The 23002-nt window shown below is 40.2% G+C and overlaps 1 protein-coding gene across 2 annotated transcripts; it reads left to right on the plus strand.

Moving 5' to 3' along the window:
- The first annotated feature begins 1695 nt into the window (after nucleotides 1–1695).
- On the plus strand, nucleotides 1696–13156 carry txlnba (taxilin beta a). 2 transcript variants are annotated; one of them, XM_047573286.1, is made up of 11 exons: nucleotides 1696–1800; nucleotides 5528–5744; nucleotides 5843–5915; nucleotides 6437–6522; nucleotides 6986–7156; nucleotides 7565–7759; nucleotides 8007–8126; nucleotides 9320–9394; nucleotides 10294–10386; nucleotides 10559–10654; nucleotides 11987–13156. In XM_047573286.1, exons 2-11 carry the CDS (start codon nucleotides 5535–5537, stop codon nucleotides 12806–12808), a joined length of 1941 nt encoding a protein of 646 aa, XP_047429242.1. In that variant the 5' UTR covers nucleotides 1696–1800; nucleotides 5528–5534; the 3' UTR covers nucleotides 12809–13156. The 2 variants fall into 2 exon arrangements, with proteins under 2 accessions (XP_047429242.1, XP_047429243.1); XM_047573287.1 differs by lacking the exon at nucleotides 9320–9394 and adding an exon at nucleotides 9442–9516.
- The last annotated feature ends 9846 nt before the right edge of the window (nucleotides 13157–23002 follow it).

Genomic DNA, 23002 nt, shown 5'->3' on the forward strand with positions numbered 1-23002 from the left:
TGGTGCTTGCTGATGATATGGACAGGAATAGGAAGAGGCTGTGCAGTAGTGAGATCATACCTTAAGGGGGAGCTAGTGTTACATTTAATATCAACAAGATTTTTAGGGTTAACAGAGAGTCTTCTGAGTGAAGGCAAAACAGGCGTGTTGGAGGGTAATGATGTTAGGGAAAGCTGATAAGATGAGTATACATGATATATGCTGTATGTTAGTTCCTCTCCCATCTAAGAATAAACATTAATGGTTCATCAGAGGGTGGGGAAAAACAAGAATGATGAGCTAAAATACACTTCTGAGACAGGAATTAAAAACATGAAAAAAAGAATAATAAGGAGAAGTATAGAAGAAGAAAGTCAACAGAAGTAGAAAACGTGGGAAAAGTGAACCCCAGAGCTCAGGACATAACAAGAAACGTTTTAAGCTGGACTTAAGACTGCTAAGGAGGGGTGATACTTTAATGACAGGATATTCCAAAGTTTGGGACCTTCAAAAATGAGGCAACTTTGGTGTTTGGATATACGGCAGAATGGAAGATGGAGATCATTCTTTTTCTAGCTGAATAATTGTGAATATCGACGGTAAAGAGGCAGGTCATGTCTACATTTAAGGTAAGAAGAATGTAGCTGAAACGCTCTGACCCACAGGACGACGTGTGGAGATGAAAACGGATTTTCTGCTGTTGATAAGGAAATCAAACAGACCAATAACATCGGCCTTTGTAAACTCAGAGTGTTGCACGTGTCAATATGAACAATTATATTTGTGATCAGTGTTGGGGCTCATTACTTAAAAAAGTAATATATTACACATTACATATTACTCTGAAAAATAGTAATGCCTTACATTACTTTATTACTCTGTGGAGAAAGTGACTAGTAATATTACTCGTTGCATTTTTTTTTTCTACTTACTGTAAAGTTGCTTGAGATGCATAAGATGGAAGGAGAACAGACAAAGGAGGAATGTTCTTGAGGGTCTTTATTACGCCAACAACAGACTGGCCTTGCCAATACCGGTATAGGTATTATATTATTATTATAATATTAATAAAAAATAGTGAAAAGAGACTCTGAAGTTTCTTAGGGACATCAGTGGTTGTGGCATACAGTGGGTAAGGACATTAGCGCCCCCATGTGTCATGGAGGGATGAGGTTCTGATGCTGGAATGCAGTGTTGGTTCATCTCCAAACATGACGATGCCCAAACATTTAAACCAAACTATTCTACTCTGGTCTCATCTGTCCACTAAACATTGTCCCAAATGTTCTTTGTGGACAGAGAGCAGTGTCTTTGGTTGTTGAGTGGATTCATCAACATTTACGTTGTTCATCTTTTTTTTCCAAAACTAGTTTGAACAACTGGATGTTTTGCTTCCTCAGAAACGATGGATTTGACCTCTTTACCTGATGTATCAGTCTGATCTGACTGAGGGTGTTTGAGTCTAAATATTAGAAGAATCCTGATGCCTATGTAAACACCCACTAACAAAACCTACTGCTTCCTGGTTTGAGCCCATAAGCTGACAGACATTTCCATCATTTCACAGTTAACAGCATATAAAACTAGTAAATGTAATAGACCAGATAAAACCAAATACCAGCTTCTTATAAATTCTTAGAGGGACCCCCCCCCCTTTTATTCAGAGTCACTCATGTGTCCCTGAGTTGAGCCTCTCAGGTTATTTTGGGGGTCAGCTGTCATTTGTCCCGTCAGCAGGTCTCCTCCTCCTCCTCCTCCTCCTCCACTTCTCTCCTGTCCTTCTCTCTTCTTCACCTCCTCTCCTTCACTTCACCGGTCCTGGTAAGACTCCTTTCTTTAATCTCCACCTCTAAACAATTCACTTTACTCATCTTTGATTTGTATAACCGTTGGTTATTTGGAAAACTAAAAATACAAGAAACAAGTCTTCATGTTTTCATGTTTGATGCACCAACAGGATCAAGTTAATCATTTTTAAAAAAGCTCATTAAAAGTAAAGCAACAGAGTGGAATAATATGGTTTAGTGTGCACCTTAAAGGAAAAAGATCTGAAGAGAATCCATCATGGCTGCCTCGGTGTTGCTGCGTCACTGTTGATCTGAGCTAATTTGAGATTTTAAATCTTTCAGACACGACATGACAATAAGACAATGCTGTCAAAGGTTTTCACGTTTTCTTTCAGCTTCTTTCTGTAAATGTATTTCTCCTCTTAAGCTTCACTTGCTCCACTTTTATTCATATTTCAGTTTGAAAAACTTGAGGATTTCAGACTTTGGTTTGTGTTTTGACAATTTTGTCTTGATTCCACTTTCTGCTTTTTAACTACAACATCTCAGTTGACACAGGAGTAAAACGTTTAGTTGATGATGGTTTGATGGATTATTTTAAAGGATTTTCATGGTTCAGACGTCTCTTAAAAACACATAAACTCCCAAACTCATGATGATTTAGAGGTAATGTTTTGTCTGAGAATTTCAGAACTTTTTAAACACATTTCTTTGATTTGTTCGGTACTGTGTGGTCCAAACTGCTGTTTTTTTTTAAACATCTAGAATCTTGAATTGAAATCATGGAAATGTGTTCTGGTTGGTTGACGTTCGGTTTTTAAACACGTGTGTGAAGAACATATTCATCAAATAAAAATATCACAACAAGGTGTTTATTTAGTTGTGGTCAACAGCTTGTTTTTCAGTTGGAGGGTTCGGGATTGGTTGCGTAACAGAAGCGGGCGGAGCCTAATTTGTTTTAGGGGTTGTCATGGCAGAAGGAGGTAAATGACAGGAAGCAGATGAAAAGAGAAACACATTCTCTGACTGAATGTCCATCCTGCATGAGGCCACGTTCAGACATCACTTTAACATCCGTCCTGGGCAAAGTGTTCAATACAGGTGAACCCACCAAGGACACGTTTGACTGATCTGGTCTCTAGAGTCCAGGTGTCAGTCCACATGTGAAGGTGGTCTGGGACCCATGTGACATTTGGTTAGCGTGAACCCACTTTAATGAGTCCTGGTCCCGTTAAAAACCACCTACTGACCAGAAGAGGAGCTGAACTCATCCATTCATCCACTGGTAGAAATTAACCTGAGTAAGTGACGTCTGTTCATCAGTGATGAGACTTTTAAAACCAAAGTTTAAAACCATCTGAACTAGAATCCACTCAGGAGATGATTGAATATGAGGAGGATTCATCACTGATGTGATCATGTTGATGCATAAGGACACGAGTGTATTTAAGTTCCTCAGTGGTGGTGTTTTTATCTTCCACTATTATTAGACAAATTATGATCTATGGAAGCTTCCAAGGTTCAGTTATAATCTGAATTTTCTCCTGACCACGTGGTGGCGCTGCTGCTTATTTATACACAAACTGAACTCAGATCTCCAGTTCTGGCTGGGGACAAATTCATGGAGACACATTTTAGTGAACACAGGGAACTTCAGGGTGGACCAGGTGAGACCAGGTTGATGTTGTATGGATGTTGAGGCCTGGTCTGAACGGGGCCTATGTTGCATACATGTGTCTCAGGCAGTAACAGGCAGTCACACCGTATTTGGACGCTCTCAGAATAGATGACACTACAACAGGTGTTTGTGTGTGCGCTGCAGAGTGGGGGGTGGCCGGCTCACACGGCTAATTTTAACCTGACAGATACAGAGGCCGAGTTTCAACAGAGCTGAGAGGATAAACAGACACTGGACACGTTGAGCATATCACAACACACACACACACAAACACACACTGTGTGCGTCAGAGTTCCATTAATTCCACAGGAATGCAGAAACACACAAGTCCTCGATTCAGTCAGTCTGTTCTTTGGACTGTTTTATTACATGTTACCTTTCTCAGATAAACCAAATATATTGTTTTAAATATTTTCTTGCATTTAATTAACACTAAACTGGGAGAAGTGTGAGATGGATAAAGATTCCAGAGAATTTTAATCAGTTTTAATTATTCTACTAACAGAAACATAACCTCTGGAGACCCAAGCATTTGTTTGGAATTCATCTTCATTTCTTTAACTTACTGAGACCTGGCGTCCTCTTATGGGGACATTAAGTTTTAGGTTTGTGGCAGATTATTGTGCTTCATTTATATATGTTGTCTGAAATCTAGAGGTAGCAAAGGGTCAATACTTTCATTCTACAGCTGATCACTGGACAAAAGTGAACAAGGTACAAAACCTCATCAAGTTTTACGGTTAAAACTTGTTTATTTATGCTTAGTAACTTTTCTAGTTAGATACAATTTAACAATGATAGAAATGAACTACAACGTCACTAATTAGCAAATACTTGTTTAGTGTCCACACTACTTCCTGTTCAAAGATGATGCTAAATTCTTATAATTCGTAGCTTCTACTAATCCAAAATATCTTTTAAAAAATTTTGGGTCTCAGGGAGTTAAGATAAGATAAAGATTCTAAAAGCAAACTTTGTTATATTAAAACTGAAGAAGTGTTCATGTGAAGAAAACTGAACCACAAATACTGGAGACACAATGTGTTTTCACTCACTACAGCTCATCCAGTACATACGAAACTCTTTTGTTCAGCAACAATGTCAGGCTTAGACTACAGGAGTCTATTTGATTTATCCCCAAATTTATGGCCCCAATAATCTCAGGAGAACTCTGATCTGGACCTCACCTGCTACCAGCTTCCAGCTCAGATGACTTAGTAATATGAGGTGTTAACAGATCCTCTTTAAACCTCCAGAATCCTCACAGTCATCTCAGTTAACGTCAAACAAGTAGATTTAAAGCAAGTTGTCGCACCACAGTCTCGATTATTTTAAGATTTTTAAGATTTGTTTCTGTATTAGATGACATGAGGTGGTGCATTCAATGCCACCTGATCTTTTCACTGAAAGTGTGTGAACATTTAAGATTAGAGAAAAGATCCTCATCTGTTTCCCCTTCAGTGTGTCATGAATCCTCATTTCAAGATTTTGGAGCTCATGTTGTGTTCACTGACATCAAGGATTTTCCAGATCTTTACGGATAAATGCTCATGTCATTCATTTCAATAAAAAGGGGTAATACTGGTTGGTTCAGATTGAAGGGAAACTACCAGTGTTAAGTAATTATTTGAAGCAGACTGTAATTTCAAAACAAGCAAAAAAAAAGGTCTAAATTAATAAAATAGAGTAGATTAATTTATTCAAATCAAAACTATAAATTATTTTATTATTTTAATGAATTATGATGTGGTTAATATGCTGTTCTTTCTGACATTAAACTGTTCTTTTTTGTTGTTGTTTGTTGTTGTTTTTTAATTTTAGGCTACTTTTTTTTTTTTTTTTTTTTTTTTTTGTTAGCATACACTAAAATTCCTAAAACAGATTTTTCCAAACTCAAAATATCAAAAAGTTCACTAAATTTGCAAAAAGTTGTTGGGAAATGAGTTGGATCTAGAACCAGGTGCAGGAGGCCGGGTTTCAGAAACCAGCTCCAGCTGAGCTTCATCTACAATGAAACCGCAATCTGAGTCAAATAAACCAGCTGAAGCGTCAGATGTTACAGTTGTGTTTTGCATTTGTTCAGCTAACTGATGATGGAGAGTTCGGTGAAAGCAGCTGAGGTGTTGGTGCCCCCCCAGCCCAACAAATCGTCCTCCGCCCTGGAACCTCAGAGCTCTGAGGCGGTGGAGGTGGCGGCTGCAGCCTCCTCCGACGTCTTTGACCCCATGAAGGAGTTCAGCCGACGTCTGGAGGACATCATCAGGACCTACGGGTCTGCGTCCAGTCTCCTGGACAAACAGGTGGGTCAATCCATTCCCTGCTGTTGTTGATGTGTTTGTTTGTACACACAAACGAAATAATTGAAATTAAAATGTTTGTGTTGTTTTGGATGTAACAGGGTGTTGTAGAGGCCGATGTGGAAAAGATCAAGGAGGAGGCAAAAGGTGACATCACAGTTGCCATGGACACAGGTGAGGGCAACAAGTTGTTGTTATTGCTATGTCTGTTGCCAGGACTGGATACAGTCAAAACATGTAAATAAAGTCATAACCAGAACCCTAACAGCCTGTTATCTGCAGTCTGAGTTTTCACTACAAGACTATTATTTTATCAGCACTTATTACTCGGACCCTTTGATAGAGTTGCATTTCATATCGAGCACAGCTAGCAGGTTAGCAGCTGCTTACCATCATAGACAGTATTTAAAGTCTGACTGAAAAATTCAATGTTTTGATCAGATTTGTGATTTATCTGACCACATTTGCAATCAAAAAAAATATGTGTAAACTGATGAGACAATTTGAATATTTATCCTGTATTATTAAAAGTACTGTGCAATAGAGTCTGCCAAAATCCACTGCAGTGTACACATGGTGGCCCCCTCAGAACTTTCTACATTTCTGCATTAAATCGACTCAAAACACGAGCAGATTTTCACTCATCTCCTGAAAGTCGAACTGAGGCAGTCTGAAAACCATCTCCGTCTCCACAGAGGTCTCTCTCATCATGCAAAGCCTGAGCAAGCTCTCATCCCCAGAGGAAAAACTGGACGATCTTGTCAAGAAGTATGCTGAACTGGTGAGAAAGCCTCTGTCAGTCTTGCAGAATTACTAGAGAAAAAAGGAATGAGTGAGTACGAACCACTGAAGACTGAAGGACACCTTGTCAGCACAAAGTCTGGTAGATGGCTTAACTAAAAGAAGACTTATACTATTAAGTACATATTTTTGTTTGTTTCATCTGATTAAAACTATAGAACATTGACCAGAAGGAATACCAGTAAAAACACCTAAGGACGACTTTTATTTTATACATGCACGTTTATTTGATTCTCGTGAACATGTGAATAAAATTATAGACTGATTGTTAGAAGTAGTACACTGCTAAAAGTCAAATTAAAACATCTCCAAATTAATTTGATAGATTTGTAATTTCAATTTGTAGCTGATAAGAAGGGCGGACTTAACTACATCATGTACTATAGGAGCCGTAACAAGAACGAATACAAAGCTTCTGATCTTCCCCCTGTTTGTGTTTGAAGGCGGCGATGCGACGCTGTGATGCACAGAAGCTCTGTGCTCTGCAGCAGAAGATGTCCATCCTGCTGGAGGAACGGCAGCAGCTTCAGGCCGAGCGTCGCAGCGGAGTCGCAGCTCGTGGTGAACTGGAGAGTCTGTGCAGAGACCTGCAGTCACACTACAACATGCTGAGGGTATGTATGGACGGAGGGAAGAGGTGAGGGGGGGGGGGGTGCAGGGTCTAACAAAGGTCTAAGACACTTGACCTGAAGGAATCCAGAGTTATGGAAGAAAAGGTGAATAATCGTCCCAGGTTCATGTCCCTTCGAAGACCTCTTTGTATTTGGCTGCATTCACCCCTTTTCCATCAGTTCTGACCAGTCCCCCTGACCGTGCAGCCTCACAGCACGATGCTGTTAGCAGTTGCTTCCCAACAAATGCAGCATTTAAAGGCTTGAGCTTTTGGCTCATTACATTTGTGATTTCTTTTACAAAATTTGCTGTCAAAAATTTAAAGTCACTGTTAGAAGGAGGGCGTCACAGTGGTGTGGTGGTTAGCAGTGATGCCTTGCAAACTTCCAAACATCCTCTCCCCCCTCCAGGAGGAGACTCTTCAGCGCTGCAGGGAGGACGAGGAGAAGAGGAGGGAGATCACCAGCCACTTTCAGGACATGTTGAATGAGATCCAGATTCAGATTGAGCAGCACAGCACCCGAAACGACAAACTGTGCCACGAAAACAGCAGCCTGACCGACAAACTGGAGAGCCTCATGAGCCAGTGTGAGAAGAGGGAGGAGGTAAGAGAGCGTCAAAAGAAGAACGGCAACTGACCATTAGGGAAAAGGTCGCTGGCAGATTATTTCTCAGCATCTCACTGAACAACTTGGTATTAAAGTTATAGAAAGTTTAATCGAGTCTTTATTTAATACTTTGGATTACATGGAATATTGGAGTAGTTTCAATCAAGTGTGATTGATGAACACTGAAAGAACCAGCTTGAGCTCCTTCCTTTTAAAAGATGTTCTCTGTCTCTTCTATCTTCAGAGTTTGGAGAAAATCAACAAACATCGCGACCTCCAGAACAAACTGACCGAAGCCAAACTGCAGCAGGCCAACGCTCTGCTGGCTGAGGCAGAGGAGAAACACAAGAGAGAGAAGGAATATGTGAGTATGAATGAGCTGAGACGTCAGCAGCAAAACCGTCAACTATCAATGAGGATCCTCCCGCCTGCTTCTCTGAGTCTTCGGGGATTTTTATTTACATATTTATAAAAATTAAACATCAATGATGAAGAAATTTCAGTTTGGATCATACAGTGGAGGGATGGATTGGTATGTACTGTATGTGTCATTCACAATGTCTCCAGATGTTCCAGATGCCAACAAACTGTAGATGTCAGTGTCTTCATGTCACACAACCCTAGAGCTAGACTTAGCCCTAGACCTAGGCCTAGACTTAGCCCTAGCCCTAGCCCTAGCCCTAACCTCAAACCTCTTCTAGACAATATATGTCCTTTATTTAACCAGGTAAATGTCATTGAGATAGAAAACCTATTTTTCCAGAGTGACCAGTCCAAGATGGCAGCACAGAAAACAAAACAGTTTCTAAATAAAATACAGACACACTACAGAAAGAATGGGGTTATTTGATTACACTGCGCAGACACGATCCAATCGAGCTTATTTCTCTGTCTTTTATAATTGTCTTAAATACAACGTGTCAATTTCGAGTCTTCCTGCATCATTCGAGGTGGACAGGACAGAAAATTTAAAAACCTTTCTGCTCAGATCAGTTCTGACTCTCGGGACCTGAATCAGTTTGATGTCCAGAGAGCATAGGCCATGTAATTATAGGACGCACCCTAAACCTTTTGTAGAAGATTACTCTGATCGTCTGCATGAGTTTAAAAAGAGTTTATGACTTCTATCTGCATGACTGGAGACTGAAGTCATCAACCCTTGAACTATGTTCCACACGCCAACAAATGGAAGGAGTGGTATTATACGTCTGTTTATAGATCACAGGTCACATTTGTCCTCTACTGTTCTAAAGATAAAACAAATGACAGACAAGATGTGTTCTGATTTAGTTTTCACAGCGAGACAATGTAAGAAATGTGGTTGATAGGTCACATGTGTCCTCTGCTGTTATTGATATTTAATGGAATCTGAATCTGAATGTTGTATTTATTGCATTGTATCTCAAATGTTTAGTTTAGTCCAAATTCTAAGTTCATATTTGATGTAAATGTCATTGTCATGCTGTAAGCTTCTGCAATTAATACACCTTTGGTTATCTGTCTCATTCCTGTGTGAAGTCCACTCAGATTGACTGTTTATTGTCTCTGTCACCTTAGTTGCTTAGGGAGGCTATTGACAAAACAAAGAAATGCTTCGCTATGAAGGAGCAGGAGCTGGCCATGAAGAAGAAGGTAAAGAAACGCCTGTAATGAGCCTCTGTCTGTTCTCTTCTAACCAGTTACTGGTTCAGGCTGCTGAGTGGAAACTGCAGTCTCAGAGTTACAGAGAGCAGGGGACTGTGATGCAGGCACAGGTGAATATTCACTGACAAAACTAACATGTTGATCAGATCAGGACAGGCAGCAGGCCTCAGCTCACCTGGTACCAGACAGAAACACTATCGGGAACTACTAAAAATACCTTCTAATGCTCGTACTTAATAACTAATGAAACACGGCCTAATCCAAACAAACCCCATCCACCAGAAGGATTAGTTAGTTTGTTAGTTCAGCCTGTTGGTTTAAATTTGAGCTGCTGTCTTCTTTATGTGTGTAATTCCACTTTCATGAAACAGGAACAAAATGCCACAAGTGAAATGAGTTAGTGAGACCTGAAGTCCCTGCAGTTTGTCATTTATCTGCTTGAAATGAGGTTGAAATGACTTTTCCTCAGAAATTACACATGATTTTTTTTTTCCTTTTAAGATTACATCATGTTTGTCATTATTTGAATTTTGCCTGAAGGTCAGAAGACAGAAGAGTTGTGTCCCTAGTTCATGATCTACAGTGTTCAGGAAGGAAGGAAGGAAGGAAGGAAGTCAGTGAGTCAGTCAGAGATTTAAGTGAATGCGACTGACTCTCTTTTAAAATCCTTTGTATGAAGCTGAGTTATTAATATTATTCAATACATTTAAAACTTTACTGGAAGTTCAGCCTTGACAACAGTGAAACAGGGACAGAATCCATTTTATCGTTCTTCTTGATCTTCTGAGAGAAAGTGTGACGGCAGCAGCAGAAAATAAATGTTCAGCTTTTTACTGACGTCCATCTAAAAACCCTTGAGTCTGATTCCTTTGTCTCTCTATCCACAGCTGGCCCTCTACGCTCAAAAGTTTGATGAGTTTCAGGCAACACTGGCCAAAAGCAATGAAATCTACGTCCGATTCAAGAAGGAGATGGATAACGTAGGTGGTGATGACTGTGTGGAGGCTGGTTGGTGTGAATGACGATGACTGTTTAATTATCGGATGAAAGATGATTTATCTCAAGGCGCCCAGTTTTGACGGATAAATTTTAACCTTTCAGTGTTTTGGAAATGTCAGAAGGAGATTTCAGACTTTCTCTCATCTCTTCCAGATGTCCGACAAAATGAAGAAGATGGAGAAAGAGTCTAATCTGTGGAAGACGAGGTTTGAGAACTGCAACAAGGCTCTGACTGACATGATTCAGGAGGTAAGACGCTCAGAATAAACAGTACAAGGTTAAACACTCAATAATACAGAGGCTTGAAGACATCATTAAGCACAGTGAACATTACATTAATGTATTTCGTATTTTAGCCCTGCATGTTAGACAGTGGTCAGACTCCATTTAATAACTGATTCACAAAAATCCATGAATTAGTCACTGTTGTTTTGTTATATTGACACTTGGAATTAGACTGTGACGTTAGCAGGGCCCTAGTAAAGGTGTTGATTCTAAATCTGTGGAAACCAAATTAAATTCTCTACTGAGAATGGAGGTCTTCATGGGTCCAAAATAATGGGTACAGATACTGGGTACCATGATGCTAACAGGTCTCATGCTAACGGTACTAACCAGACTGGGTGCTTCATTTGGTGCCAGTGAGTTTTTAATTAGCTTAGCCTCCTTCGCGTCAGTTTTTCTCCTGCATGGTTGGAAGTGAACCTTCAAAATGTCAAAAGACCAAAAGATGCAGACTGGTCAACCTGCAACAAGGAGGAAACACCTGGAATTAGATTCAACATCTGACCACGCATAGCATTTTATTAAAAGACCAGAGATGTAGTGTCTTTGATGCCTGACAGATCCCACGACACCGGTTTTATTAGGATCATTATATCAGTTTATTTTATACTGGTTCATTTATTTCTCAGTCTTAGTTGTGTTTTTATTATTATTTAAATTAATATTCTGTTCAAGTTCACAAAATGCCTTAAAAATAAAAAGGCTTTTTGAACAAAGTTTCTATGTTTTTATAAAACCTGAACCGGACCCATCCCTACAGACAAAGACAAGCACCAGTTCATGTATTTATAATTGAGGTTATAAGAACTTTAAAATCAGACTGCAGCGGAATAAGACTCCCAACCTCCTTTTGAATGCTGGTCCAAGTAAGAGGAGCATTTTTACCCAATTCAGCCCTGACACGTGGTATAGACAATAGGACAACATGTAACATGTTGCGATCTCAAGCTATAGCTCTCAACACCAGCTTCCTGAGCAATCAAGCAGCACAGCTAGCTTGGCTTTATAGATGAACAGTTACCAAAGACCGAGCCTTGGCTGGTCACTCACTGACCAGCTGAGAAAAAGTAAAAAGGTTGAAGAAAGTAGTTTCTTTCTGGTTTCAAAGGAGATACAGCTCCTGTTTCTGAAATAAAACCAAGCAACATAATTTGGGACTTGGATTAAGGTTTTTGTGCCAGTTAGGATGATGACAGAGCATCAGCAAACCAAGCATTTTTTTTCATTTATGAATGACTCTGATCTCACTTTCTTTGTCTCTGATTTTCTCCTCCCCTCCTCCTCCTCTTCTTCCAGAGAACAGAGAAAAGCAAAGAGTACGACTTGTTTGTCCTGAAAATTCAGAAGCTGGAGAAGCTGTGCCGCGCCCTGCAGGAAGAGAGGAAAATCCTTTATGACAAAATCAAAGACGTCCGTCGCTCTAACACCGAGATCCCGTTCAAGGTCTTTGGCAGCTCTAAAGTTGACACCAACCCTGAGCCTAAGGATGCTGGTCAGCCTGCCCTCCTGACCTCTGAGGAGGTCCTGGAGATCGAGGAGAAGGACCCGGTCCTGACGGAGGACATGGCCCGTCTGAAGGAGGAGCAGGCCAAGCTGCAGGAGTTTGCCGCCTCCCTGTTGGCCACACCCAATGACCACGAAGAGGAGGAGAGTAAAGAGGAAGACCCTGAAGAGGATATGGTTGCTTCAGCATTTGTCCACTTCAAAACCAAAACTCAGGTCAAAGAGGATCTGGTTCCAGTCCCTGAGCTGGTGGAAGAGGTGAAAGTTGAGCAGGTTCAGAATACAGACGTGCTCACATCGGAAGCTCCAACACCTGAGGAGAAGACAACTCCACAACTAGAAGAGGCCAAGGTACAGACACAAGCTGGAGAGGTTGGAGAGGTGCAACAAGTGAAACCTGATGAGAAGATCGAGCCTGTTGTATCAGCCCCAGAGATCCTGGAGGAGGTCCCAGTGGAGAAGGAGAGTGAGAAGCAACATCCAGCTGAACAAGAACCTTCAGGGTCTGCTCCACCTTCTGACAGCACACCTAAAACAGATGCTTCCTCCGATGCTGACTCCAAGAAGCAAGCACCAAAGAAAAAGAAGAAGAGGAACAGCAAGAGTGAAAGCTAAACTTTAGGATGTGCAGAAAGTGTGTGTGTGGTGTTACTAGAGCAGTGTGTGTGTGTGTGTGTTCATAACTGAAACCATACTGTGCCTTTGTGACTTCCTTTTGTAAAAGTTAAACTGAAGTGTTCTCATCCCTTTCTAACGATTCAGGGTCACCAGACGAGGACAAACAAAATAATAATAATTTAAAAGAATTAAAAGTCAAAGATTTATTTTGGACTGACGCAGAGAATTAAAGGGCTTATTGACCGAGAAGAGGTCTGAGTCAAAGTCACTGGTTGGTATCCATGCCAGAAAAAAAATAAAATCATATCATGCATTGGGACATCTCCAATAAAGTGATTTCTTTAACATCCTTTCCTGTTTTTACTTTGTTTTTAATGCAGTTTCTTCACTTATAGCTTCGATATCAACGGTTTCCTTCATAAGCATGATGTTACTTGAGTTAAAATGATAAATAAACGAGATCATCGTGGAGGTAATAATTCAGGCTGCAGACTTGATACAAGTTTGTAAAGGAAAGGTTTAATTAACATCAGGTTCCTGTGATAAAGTCCAGTGTTTTGTGGACCTGTCTATTGACCCTGACCTCCTCCCTATCTCATGTCAATACACACTCAATGTGAAAGAACACCTGTTTTAACCATAACTCTGGAGAATAATTCAAACTCAAACAACTGGAACTAGGATCAGAGAATAATATGGAAACTAAAATTTGGAATAACATCACCTACACTGTACCATACCATAGAAAAATTTGATATTTCTGCTGTAGCACTGCATCAGATTCTCCTCATATGAGGAGTTAAACATTGGTCTCATTGCATTCAGGATGCAGTTCAACTCTACAGCCACAAGATGGAGAAACAGGCTTTAATATTACACATTTACCACATAGATGATCCACCTCTGGATGATGTTTTGAAGTTAGAGTGCCAGTGTAGTTCTAACTTTAGGTTTATGATTTAATAAACCTTTTCAAGAGTCAACTAATACATCAGTTCAGAACACATAAGTGATGAGAAATGAGCAACTTCCACTTTTAATATGGACACAAATCTAAAAGCTTAAAATTCCAACATGCCTTTGCCTGGACAGACGTTATCTGCTGATCATTATACTTCATAGAGAGCTGTGTTTCCTTTATGTCTTAATAGTAATTTTGATTTTAATTCACCTATTGGCATCAATAAAGATACATTTCCTCCGCTTAAAGCATTTTTTTCCTTTTTCTCAGGTCAAAAGACATTTGTTTGAATGTTTAACTACTGAATAAATGTCATTGGAAGAAGACAATGATGTCAATAAATGCTCCTTATCTCTGTGATTATTACAGGCTTTGGGACAAAATGACTAAATGATTATTTTTCTTTCCAGGCATCAGTCCATGGATTTAAGGTTATCGCTGCATTTTAAAATAAATCTAAATGTTCCTGCAGAGCTTCAGATTTGATCCATGATGACTTAGAATGACTTTAATGGCGGAATAATCTTAATTTATTGACAATAAATGGGTGGAAGGGCTCAGAGGATTGAACATATATCTAGACGAACCCAGAAATATCATAAATACTACAAAAGTATTCATAAATTCATTCATATCCACTGCAAGAAAAAGCAAGGAGCTACAGAAAAAGAATAAAACAGCTGAATGAAAAGTACAAAGGATTTTATAAAGTTTAAGATAAAAGATTAAAATGAGGAGAAGAAAAGAGATATAGGGGGATGTGGTGTTCAGTGGGAGGAAGAAGTGAAACTGTTTCTTTCTGATGATTTCTGACCTTATGACAGAAGATAAGAGTTGAGTTAATGGGTCTGTGTGGATCTATGGAGGATCAAGGCAGAGGTTATCATAATATTATCATTATATGAATTCTATTCTAGTAACAACAGATATTGTAGTAATAACAATTAGCACAATTCTAAAGGTTACTCACCGTAAAGTCTCAGCTAGTGGTACTAGATAGATAGAGTCACATACATAGAGTCACATACATAGAGTCACATACATGTAGGTGTAGTGTTAGTCCTTGTTTTAATATACTGAGTTCAAAGTTCTTATAGCTGTGGGGAAACAAATCTGTTTGTGAAACAGGTAGATTTGGTGGCCTGTGATCTGAGTCGTCCTCCATGGGGGAGGTAGAAGAAGAGATGGTTACTGGGTGGAGATGTCAGAGATGTTTTGCTCATTTAATGACAAATGGATTGGATTGATGGGAGGGCAGAGCTGCTGATTTTGGAGGCTTTATTTACAATCTGTTGGAGTCTTTTCTGTGAATGATTGTCAGTGTTTCCATACCAGACTCTGACAGATGAGGTGATGATACTTTTGATGATAATAATGTTTTTTAACTGATCTAGTCTAAATCTAGTCTTTGATGTCCTTCTTGATGATGTGTTGTGTTGGTGTGCCATTGCAGGTTACTGCAGACATGGGAACCAGGAACCAGAAGGAGTCCAACGAGGTTATCGACTGTAATCTAATGTAGACCGGGAGTTTTGTATTTTGTTTCTGTGTGAAGTCGCTGGTGATTTCTGTTGTGTTGGAAATGTTCACTGAGTTGCAGTATTGTGATTTGTTGTTGTTGGTGTTGAGGCCGATTATTGTTGTGTCATCTGCGTATCTGAATATTTTTGCTGAGCTGACTAAACTGTTCTGTTCATATTTTCCTTGGATCAACACATATCTACTTGTTTTTGGTCTGAAACAATGGCTGAAGCAATATCAGGGTTCTTTGAGGATAGATGTTTGAACGAACTAGTCTGTTTGTTTTAGAGCTGATATAATCGTGAAGTCCAGAGTTAACCAATGAACCATTTGATCTGGAAAATCCAACATGGGAACAGATCTCCAAATTCCTGGTAAGAAATCAAACCACTTTATACTCATTTAACTGCACACAAACTGATCAAATGAGGTCGACTGAAGCTTTTCAGCCGTCACAGTTGCTTCTCGTTTCCTGAAAACCTAAGTATGTGAGAGCTCAACGAGAAGCTGCAGGTGGAAAATGTGAAGCAGCACATACTCCTGACTATCTACAGGAAACATGCAGGAGCCAAGGTTCCCATGTGTGGGTGATTAGACTAATCCGAGCTGCGTCTTCAGCCCCGTAAGCTTGAAACACTGAAACACATGCATGTAAGAAATGTCACTGACTGAAAGAGAAGAAGAAGAAGAAAACCTTTACTTAATCTACTCCTGGTTAATGAACCATCTCCTAAAAATATCCAGCTCAACTCATATGTGACCAAAAAGATGTTGTACATTCTGCAGAGGTGCATCAAAGCAGTGGTCATTCAAGTATTATCTGATAAGGTCTGACTCACCATCAGCATTTCAGCTGATGCCAGAGATGTTGGACGGGAAGGCCAGGCAGGTTTTTCCACAGAAAACTGGGAAAACCCTTAGGAGCTGGCTTTGTGAAGTGGACTGGTGCCACGGTAAAACAGGAAAGGGCTTTCCCACTGAGCGTTGAAACAAAGACAAAAGCATGCTGTTGTCTGAAACGTCTCTGCCGCTCAGAGAGACGTGATGTGACTACAACTTAGGCATCGCTGGCAAACTGGCAGCTCTGAACGTCTGCCAAGTCAAATATTACCGGCAGTGATTGTTTGTTATTTTTAGCCTAGAGCTCTTCTTTCCAAAAATGTTTCTTTAGGGAAGTAGTTTCTGGATGTTGAAGATGCTATTCCACGGACAAGAGACTCACTGAAGTCTAAAATGTGGAGCTTACGTATCATGGTGCACTCAGCATGGGTTAGCATTGCCAGTGACATTGTTGCTGTTGGTGTGTCACCATCTTCAGGGGGATTGGAACAGGTACTGACTATCCTTTAGGTTTATATTTCCAAAGTGGCCTACATGGAGCCTACGCCATAAGAGGCTACGTCACTGAAAGCATTTCTATCCATGTGTGGGTGTGTTGGCATTGATCTGTAATTGCAGATGGTGACTGATCAGAAGTTATGGAAATGTTTAGTTGCTGTTGTTGATGATCAAATCAATGGCAGGTCAATGGAGAGACTCCAGACCAAACTGTCCATCATAAAAAATAATAAATAAATGAGGGTGGAAAAGTTTTGAGGTCTGTTTTCCAAGCTGCTATTTAGTCCAAAGACTCTTTACATACATGCACTTTCTTTAAATACCACCTTCTTTGCATTTCTGGTTGGAGGCTAACTGTGTTTTATTTGCTTTATTTATGTTCTCCACGAAGTGACAATGAAGTTTTTGTGTCATCCTCAAGCTTGAGGGGACTTTTTCAAATTAAATTTCTGTAAAACGTCTTATATGCCTGTGTGGTATTTAGACTAACCTTAACCCTCATCACATTTTAGCCCTGAAACACATACTTTAGTCGTAAACCCGTCACCAGAACCCTTCACAGTTCGTACAAATACTTCTGTCTCCAGTCAAATGACGACCACCTGGCGTCTAAAAGCTGTGATTTTATCAGCTGCTGCTGCTTTCGTAAATCTCCTGAAGGCACCGTCATGAAGAGGAACTTCACAGCTGACTTCAGTGCCTCTTTGCTCCCTCGGACTGCTGACTGTACTTCTTAAGATCTTTCTGAATCTGCTGCCTCCTGATTATATCTGAATTAAATCCTGACATATAAACAGTCTTTATGAAGAAGGGGGATTTTCCCCCAAATACCCTCATGACTACCCACGGGTCCAAAAACTCAAGACAGAAGCAGCTTTAGCTCAAATTCATGAATAAATCTGTTTGTACTTTACATCAGTTCTACATCCTTCTTGTTACTGTACAGATAAAAGCAGGGCTGTGTTTTGAAGTGAACATCAGACGAGAGGATTAGTTCGTTTTAAAGAACGTGTTCTCGTCATCATGTTTCAGTCCGACACTCTCCACAGGAACAGCTTGAGAACTGGATATCAGATCTGTCATTTCTTTCTTTGAAAGAAGAGCGTTGAGGTTTTCTCCTCCTCACCAAAGGGCTTATACAGTATATACAGTAAATACACATATATTATATTACTGTACGTCAGCGGAGCACAGAGTGTGACAGACCGTCTCTTTTTCTCAAGAAATAAAGTACTAAAACAAAGATAGACAAAACTATCTATGCACTGCAAAAACACAACAAGAAAAATGTTTTATAATGAGGGATGTATGTATTTAAACTAAGCCGAGTGGTCTACCAATAGCCTAGATTTCTCCAAACTAGTGTTTTAGACTAAAAACAAGCAGATTTGTGCTGATCCAAGAAAAAAACAGACCAGTTAAGTCAGTTGAGACTTTGAGTAAATGCTCCTTAATGCAATATGTCATTTTCTTCTGGTTTCATTGAAAAAAAGTCATTATAGGATTCATCCAACTCAAACGATTCAGGTGAACCCCACAACTTCTTCTTAGGTTTTTAACTGTGTTCTAGCTCCTCCAGAATTAAACCACTTAGAGTGATTCTGATTTTTGTGATAGAAACGTCAGAGTCTTGGCTTTAAGACCATGAATGAGACTTTGTTTATTTATTTATTTTTTTTGTCTTTTGCAAAAAGGCTGGAATGATAAGAGATCAACTGTATTTAATGTCTATATGTCTATATATCTAAAACACTTCAAGTGAGTCAAATGCTCAAAAAGACAAAGAACATAAGAGGAAAAAACAAGGTTTGATTTAAGACACGTCATCTTAGTTTGTGCTGTGTATTTCTGTGAACCAGGTTGAGGAGGAAATAAAAACCTGCTGAATCCACTGTTTACTGGAGATCGACGAGCAGAAGCAGCCTTGAGCAGTAACGGGTGTTAAAGTTAATCCTCGGTAAAGTGTCAGATGGAAGTGGAGCTTTTCAGCAGACGCTGGTTGTTGTAGAGCTGCTCATGTGGTGGTTTGAAAACAGCCAGAGTGAGAAGAATTACCTCAGTAGACAAAATAAAAGCCTTGATTTAATATATTTTGTCTTTGATTGGATTTTTTTGCAGTGTACACATAGGATGAACAACAAGGGGAGGATAGGAGCACCGGGGAGAGCAATCACATGGGAGGGGGAAGAGACAGATAATTAAAGACTAATTATTTCTATATAGAACAGAAACCAAGAAACAAAAACTCTATAATTTGACACGACAGATGTGAAACCAACTGTAGACCTGGTTATCAGTAGGGTTATCATGGTTCAGGTTTAATCTGATACTGGAGCACTGAAATGGTGCTGGTGCTTAAAGAACAGGCATCAGAGACGCTACATCTCTGGTCTTTTAATAAAATGCTATGCGCAGTCAGATGTTGAATCTTATTCCAGGTGTTTCCTCCTTGTTTCATCCTTAGAGGTGAAATCCAGACAAACTGTAGACAAACGTTTGGTGTCCGACATGTTGAAGGTTCACTTCCATCCATGCAGGAGAAAAACTGACGTCATGTGCAGCATTGGCACAGCAATAGAGCTAAGGAGGCTAAGCTAATTAAAATCTCACTGGAATCCAAATTTGGTTACTACTGTTAGCATCAGCACCCTTAGCTTCATGTATCGGTAACATCCCTAGTTATCATAGCATTTACTTGCATGCAGACGTTTGTCCCTGTGTCTTGTCCCTCTATCTTGGGGGTGTCCCGTCATTATCCATGTAGCGAGGAATGATTCCTCACGGCTCAGTGCTCAGCTAATAATGTGTCAGGACTGATGGAGACGCTGTCTGCTGGATACTGCTGTTACAAAGACACACAGTAAATACTGGCTTTTACACACAGGGAAATACATGTCAGCAGCCCGGAGGGGGATGGGGGTCCCACAGTTTAAAACCAGACTGTGCTCTCGGTTTGTTTTTTATATTTTACTCTCTGAAGCGGCTGTGATTTGATCGGACAGATCATTTGTTCCTGTCAGAGCCTCAGTACAGTCTGACATGTTGCTGCTAATTCGTGATCGCTCTCAATGGGCACTTCCTCCCACTCTGGTGTCAGACTCTTCAAATGTGTCTAATTTTTTCTATACTATTGTGGTCGGACTCAGTTCCTATGAGAATGTGGATCCTATTATCAGAAGTGTTTCAACCGCTGTCGGGGGAAAAATAACCTCTGCATCATCTGGATAGTCCTCCAACCAATTAGAGCCATCTCGTAGCCTGGTGTAACCGAATCAGAATCTGGTAACTGCGTCTGGGTCGTCATTATGAGACAGGTTTTAGTCCCACAACCAATCAGAAAATGGTTTAATCATTAAGGTATTTCCCTCAATATCTCGCAGGACATCTTTTCTCTAACAGCAGACATTTTCACTTAAATTCCTCAATTATTTGGTTGGCCCAGTAGATGTTGGCTGGAGTACAATCAGATTCCCAACAGAGAAACCCCAGAACAACTTTCCCAAACTAAAAAGTTTTGGGATTTTTTCCAGCCAATTTCTCTGATATGTTAAGACAGGAAAACATCCAGAGCAGCAGAGTTGGCTGCTAGCATGAGAGTTTTATTACAAGAAAACAATGAATATCCTCATTGTCTTTATTAATGCTCCATGTTGGTGCATGGATTGGCCCCTGTGTTTAAACACCCAAAAACTCAACTCACAAATGCACTGCTTTCCAGCTTTAGACTCTAAAAGAACTCACTCTAATGTCCATGGAACCGTTGTTTAGACAAAACAGAGAACAATTAAAGTTTTTGTACATTTAAGACAGAACAAATATACTCTCTTCACAATCAACTGTGTTTAAATTTTAATCTGTTGCTGGCCCCTACAATTCAACTCCACGTCTCTCAGATGAAATGTATGACTACTGTTACTCCTCTGTCCATCGCCACATTAAGCCCCGCCCCCGATTGCTGAAGTTCAGTTCCTGATGGAGAAAATCCGGGACAACTTTCCACCACTAAAAACCTGAAGGCGAGGGAAGTGGGTCTGACTTCCAGGTTAAAATATTTGGTAATAAACCAAAATACGAAGGCTTAAAGTTGATGTTTTTATGAAACTATGGAGCTACAAATTCTAGTTGAACCCAAGGGGGAGATGAGTGTCTGGACCAAACTGAATGACTTCATTTGTCAGGTGTTGTGAACCTCACGGTGACACTAGAGGAGAAGTCACTGCCTGTGGTCCCTGTGGCCACGACACCACTGTGACTAAAAAACAAACTGAAGAGGAAAACGTATCTGTAAATAAAGAAATATCTGGGCCACAAAAAGACACTAAAGCAGAACAGTAAAGGTTGTGCTGTGAACACTGAGATGAACCTGACTCCAGGTGCAGTCAGGTGAAGCATTGATCGTTTGGCGAACGTTCAAAGTCAAAGTTGAGGCATCAGCGGGAACGTTTCCTGGCTGCAGCAGCACAATTTACACCGAGTGATTTCACGGCATGAGCAGCTCTGGTCATTTAGCTGACTGTTGGTTCCAGAGAGAAATACCTGCAGAGCAAATATACACTGAGCTGACAGTCACCCAGGACATCAGTTTGCTCTAGTCGGACCTCTGTCGGTTGGACCTCAGAGAATCAGAGCAGTAGAAGAGAAACAGAAGCACAGCGACGTCATCTTTCTTCTCTGAATGTTCACATGATGATCTAGAATTAATAATCTGCAGAACAACTGGTCCAAATGATTCAGGAGAGGTCAGTTCTTCCCATCTTCTCTTCCTAGCTCTTTAGCCTCCAGGCTCATGGTAGCTCTGTCTCCTCTGTTGAATGATGACCCCAGACTTTGATAACACTCGTTATTTAACAGAATCTTCGTTACACAGAGGAACACTTGAAAAGCTACTTTGTATCAATTTCACCGGTTTTCATTCTTCTCTGATGTCCTGAAGCGACGAAGAACCTTCTCCTGCTGCGCTGCCACGACTGAAGTCATGAGACTTTGAGAGATTTTAAACTGATTCTGAACTGAAATAAATTGTGTAGCTTCTTAACGTGTCGCTGTTTTTCTATGAATGTTGCAAGGCAAAATCTAAAAAAACAGAGTCATCTTAAAGTAAATGGACTTTCACTTATTCCTGAATTCTGACTCTTACCCATGATTCATAGTGGAAGCTGGTTTTGCTCTTCTGGTAGTGGTACGTTACCAACATCACGGTAAACGATAACATGGAAATGAGAAAAATCAGAGGTGGATACATGATACAGATGTTTAAAAAATTCAGGGGGTTAGTTCTCACGGCCTGGTCAGATGATTTAAAGCTATGGCCAGAAGTTAGTTACACTGTCACTGTTACCTACAGTACAATATTTGCATCTGGACAAGAAGTAGAAAGTATATTAAGAAAACTGCCAATAGTAAAAGTAGTATAACTGTCATTCATGATATCGATGTCCATTTATTTATGTGAATTTTACACTTAGGTTTATCTCAGATTGTAACGTCAACACAGTGAATCATTTCCAGGTGAGTTCTCAGGTCTCTGGGTTATAGCTACACACACCATATGTACATATATGGTCCCAGGCAGAGGTCTGGTTCTGTCAGATGTTTAGTGATGAAGTGGTAGGAGCAAACATACACTTTCTTCAGAGGAATTATTGTGGCAACAAACACAAGTTGAACCTGGCCTCATTTTTAAAGGAATTAAATGGTTGTGGCTTATGCTAGCTTTTCTTCCCAGGCTAGTTTGGATCATGGTCTTGATTAGCTGTGTGAGTAGTAGCCAGACCTCTGAACAAACACCTTTTACAATGCTCTGTGACATTTTGTTTTAGTATAAACAAATTTTAGAGAAGCCTCCATTTCTTTATGGACTGGTTTACAGGACAGTGAGCAGAGACCAAGGACGAGACTGAAAGCCTCGGCAGAGATAAGACCCCAGCGTGTTCGATGTCAGTTTGAATTAGAGCCAGAATCAGTTCAACATCACTAAAGATAAAAGCCGAGTGTCAAACGTCTCCTCGTCTCCTCTAAAGTCGTACTTGTTTTCTTTCTTTCCCTCTAGATGTTTCTTATCAGAAGTGAAACTACCTGCAGACTGGACCATTAGGTGTGTGTGTGTGTGTGTGTGTGTGTGTGTGTGTGTGTGTGTGTGTGTGTGTGTGTGTGTGTGTGTTAGTAGTGGAGTGTAAAGACAGTTTTCAGATGGATTTTCTGGAAACTGTGAAGTGCAGTGAAGTGCTGAGGCTGCCTCTTTACCAGACAATTTTCTCTTTTCTCCTCCCTCGTCTTTCATCACTCCTCCTCCTCCTCCTCCTCCTCCTCCTCCTCCAGCAACACCAGACCTGCTTTAAACAATGTACAAACGTAGCGTAAGAAGGAATCAG

The sequence above is a fragment of the Mugil cephalus genome, chromosome 21 (assembly GCF_022458985.1).
Source record: "Mugil cephalus isolate CIBA_MC_2020 chromosome 21, CIBA_Mcephalus_1.1, whole genome shotgun sequence".
NCBI classification, from domain to species: domain Eukaryota; kingdom Metazoa; phylum Chordata; class Actinopteri; order Mugiliformes; family Mugilidae; genus Mugil; species Mugil cephalus.

Bases quoted from the DNA above. Each gene is read 5' to 3' on its own strand.
- txlnba (XM_047573286.1), top strand. From the start codon at position 5,535: ATGATGGAGAGTTCGGTGAAAGCAGCTGAGGTGTTGGTGCCCCCCCAG. The intron at 5,916-6,436 runs GTGAGGGCAACA...CCGTCTCCACAG, and splicing joins CACAGTTGCCATGGACACAG to AGGTCTCTCTCATCATGCAA. The intron at 8,127-9,319 runs GTGAGTATGAAT...CTGTCACCTTAG, and splicing joins ACAAGAGAGAGAAGGAATAT to TTGCTTAGGGAGGCTATTGA.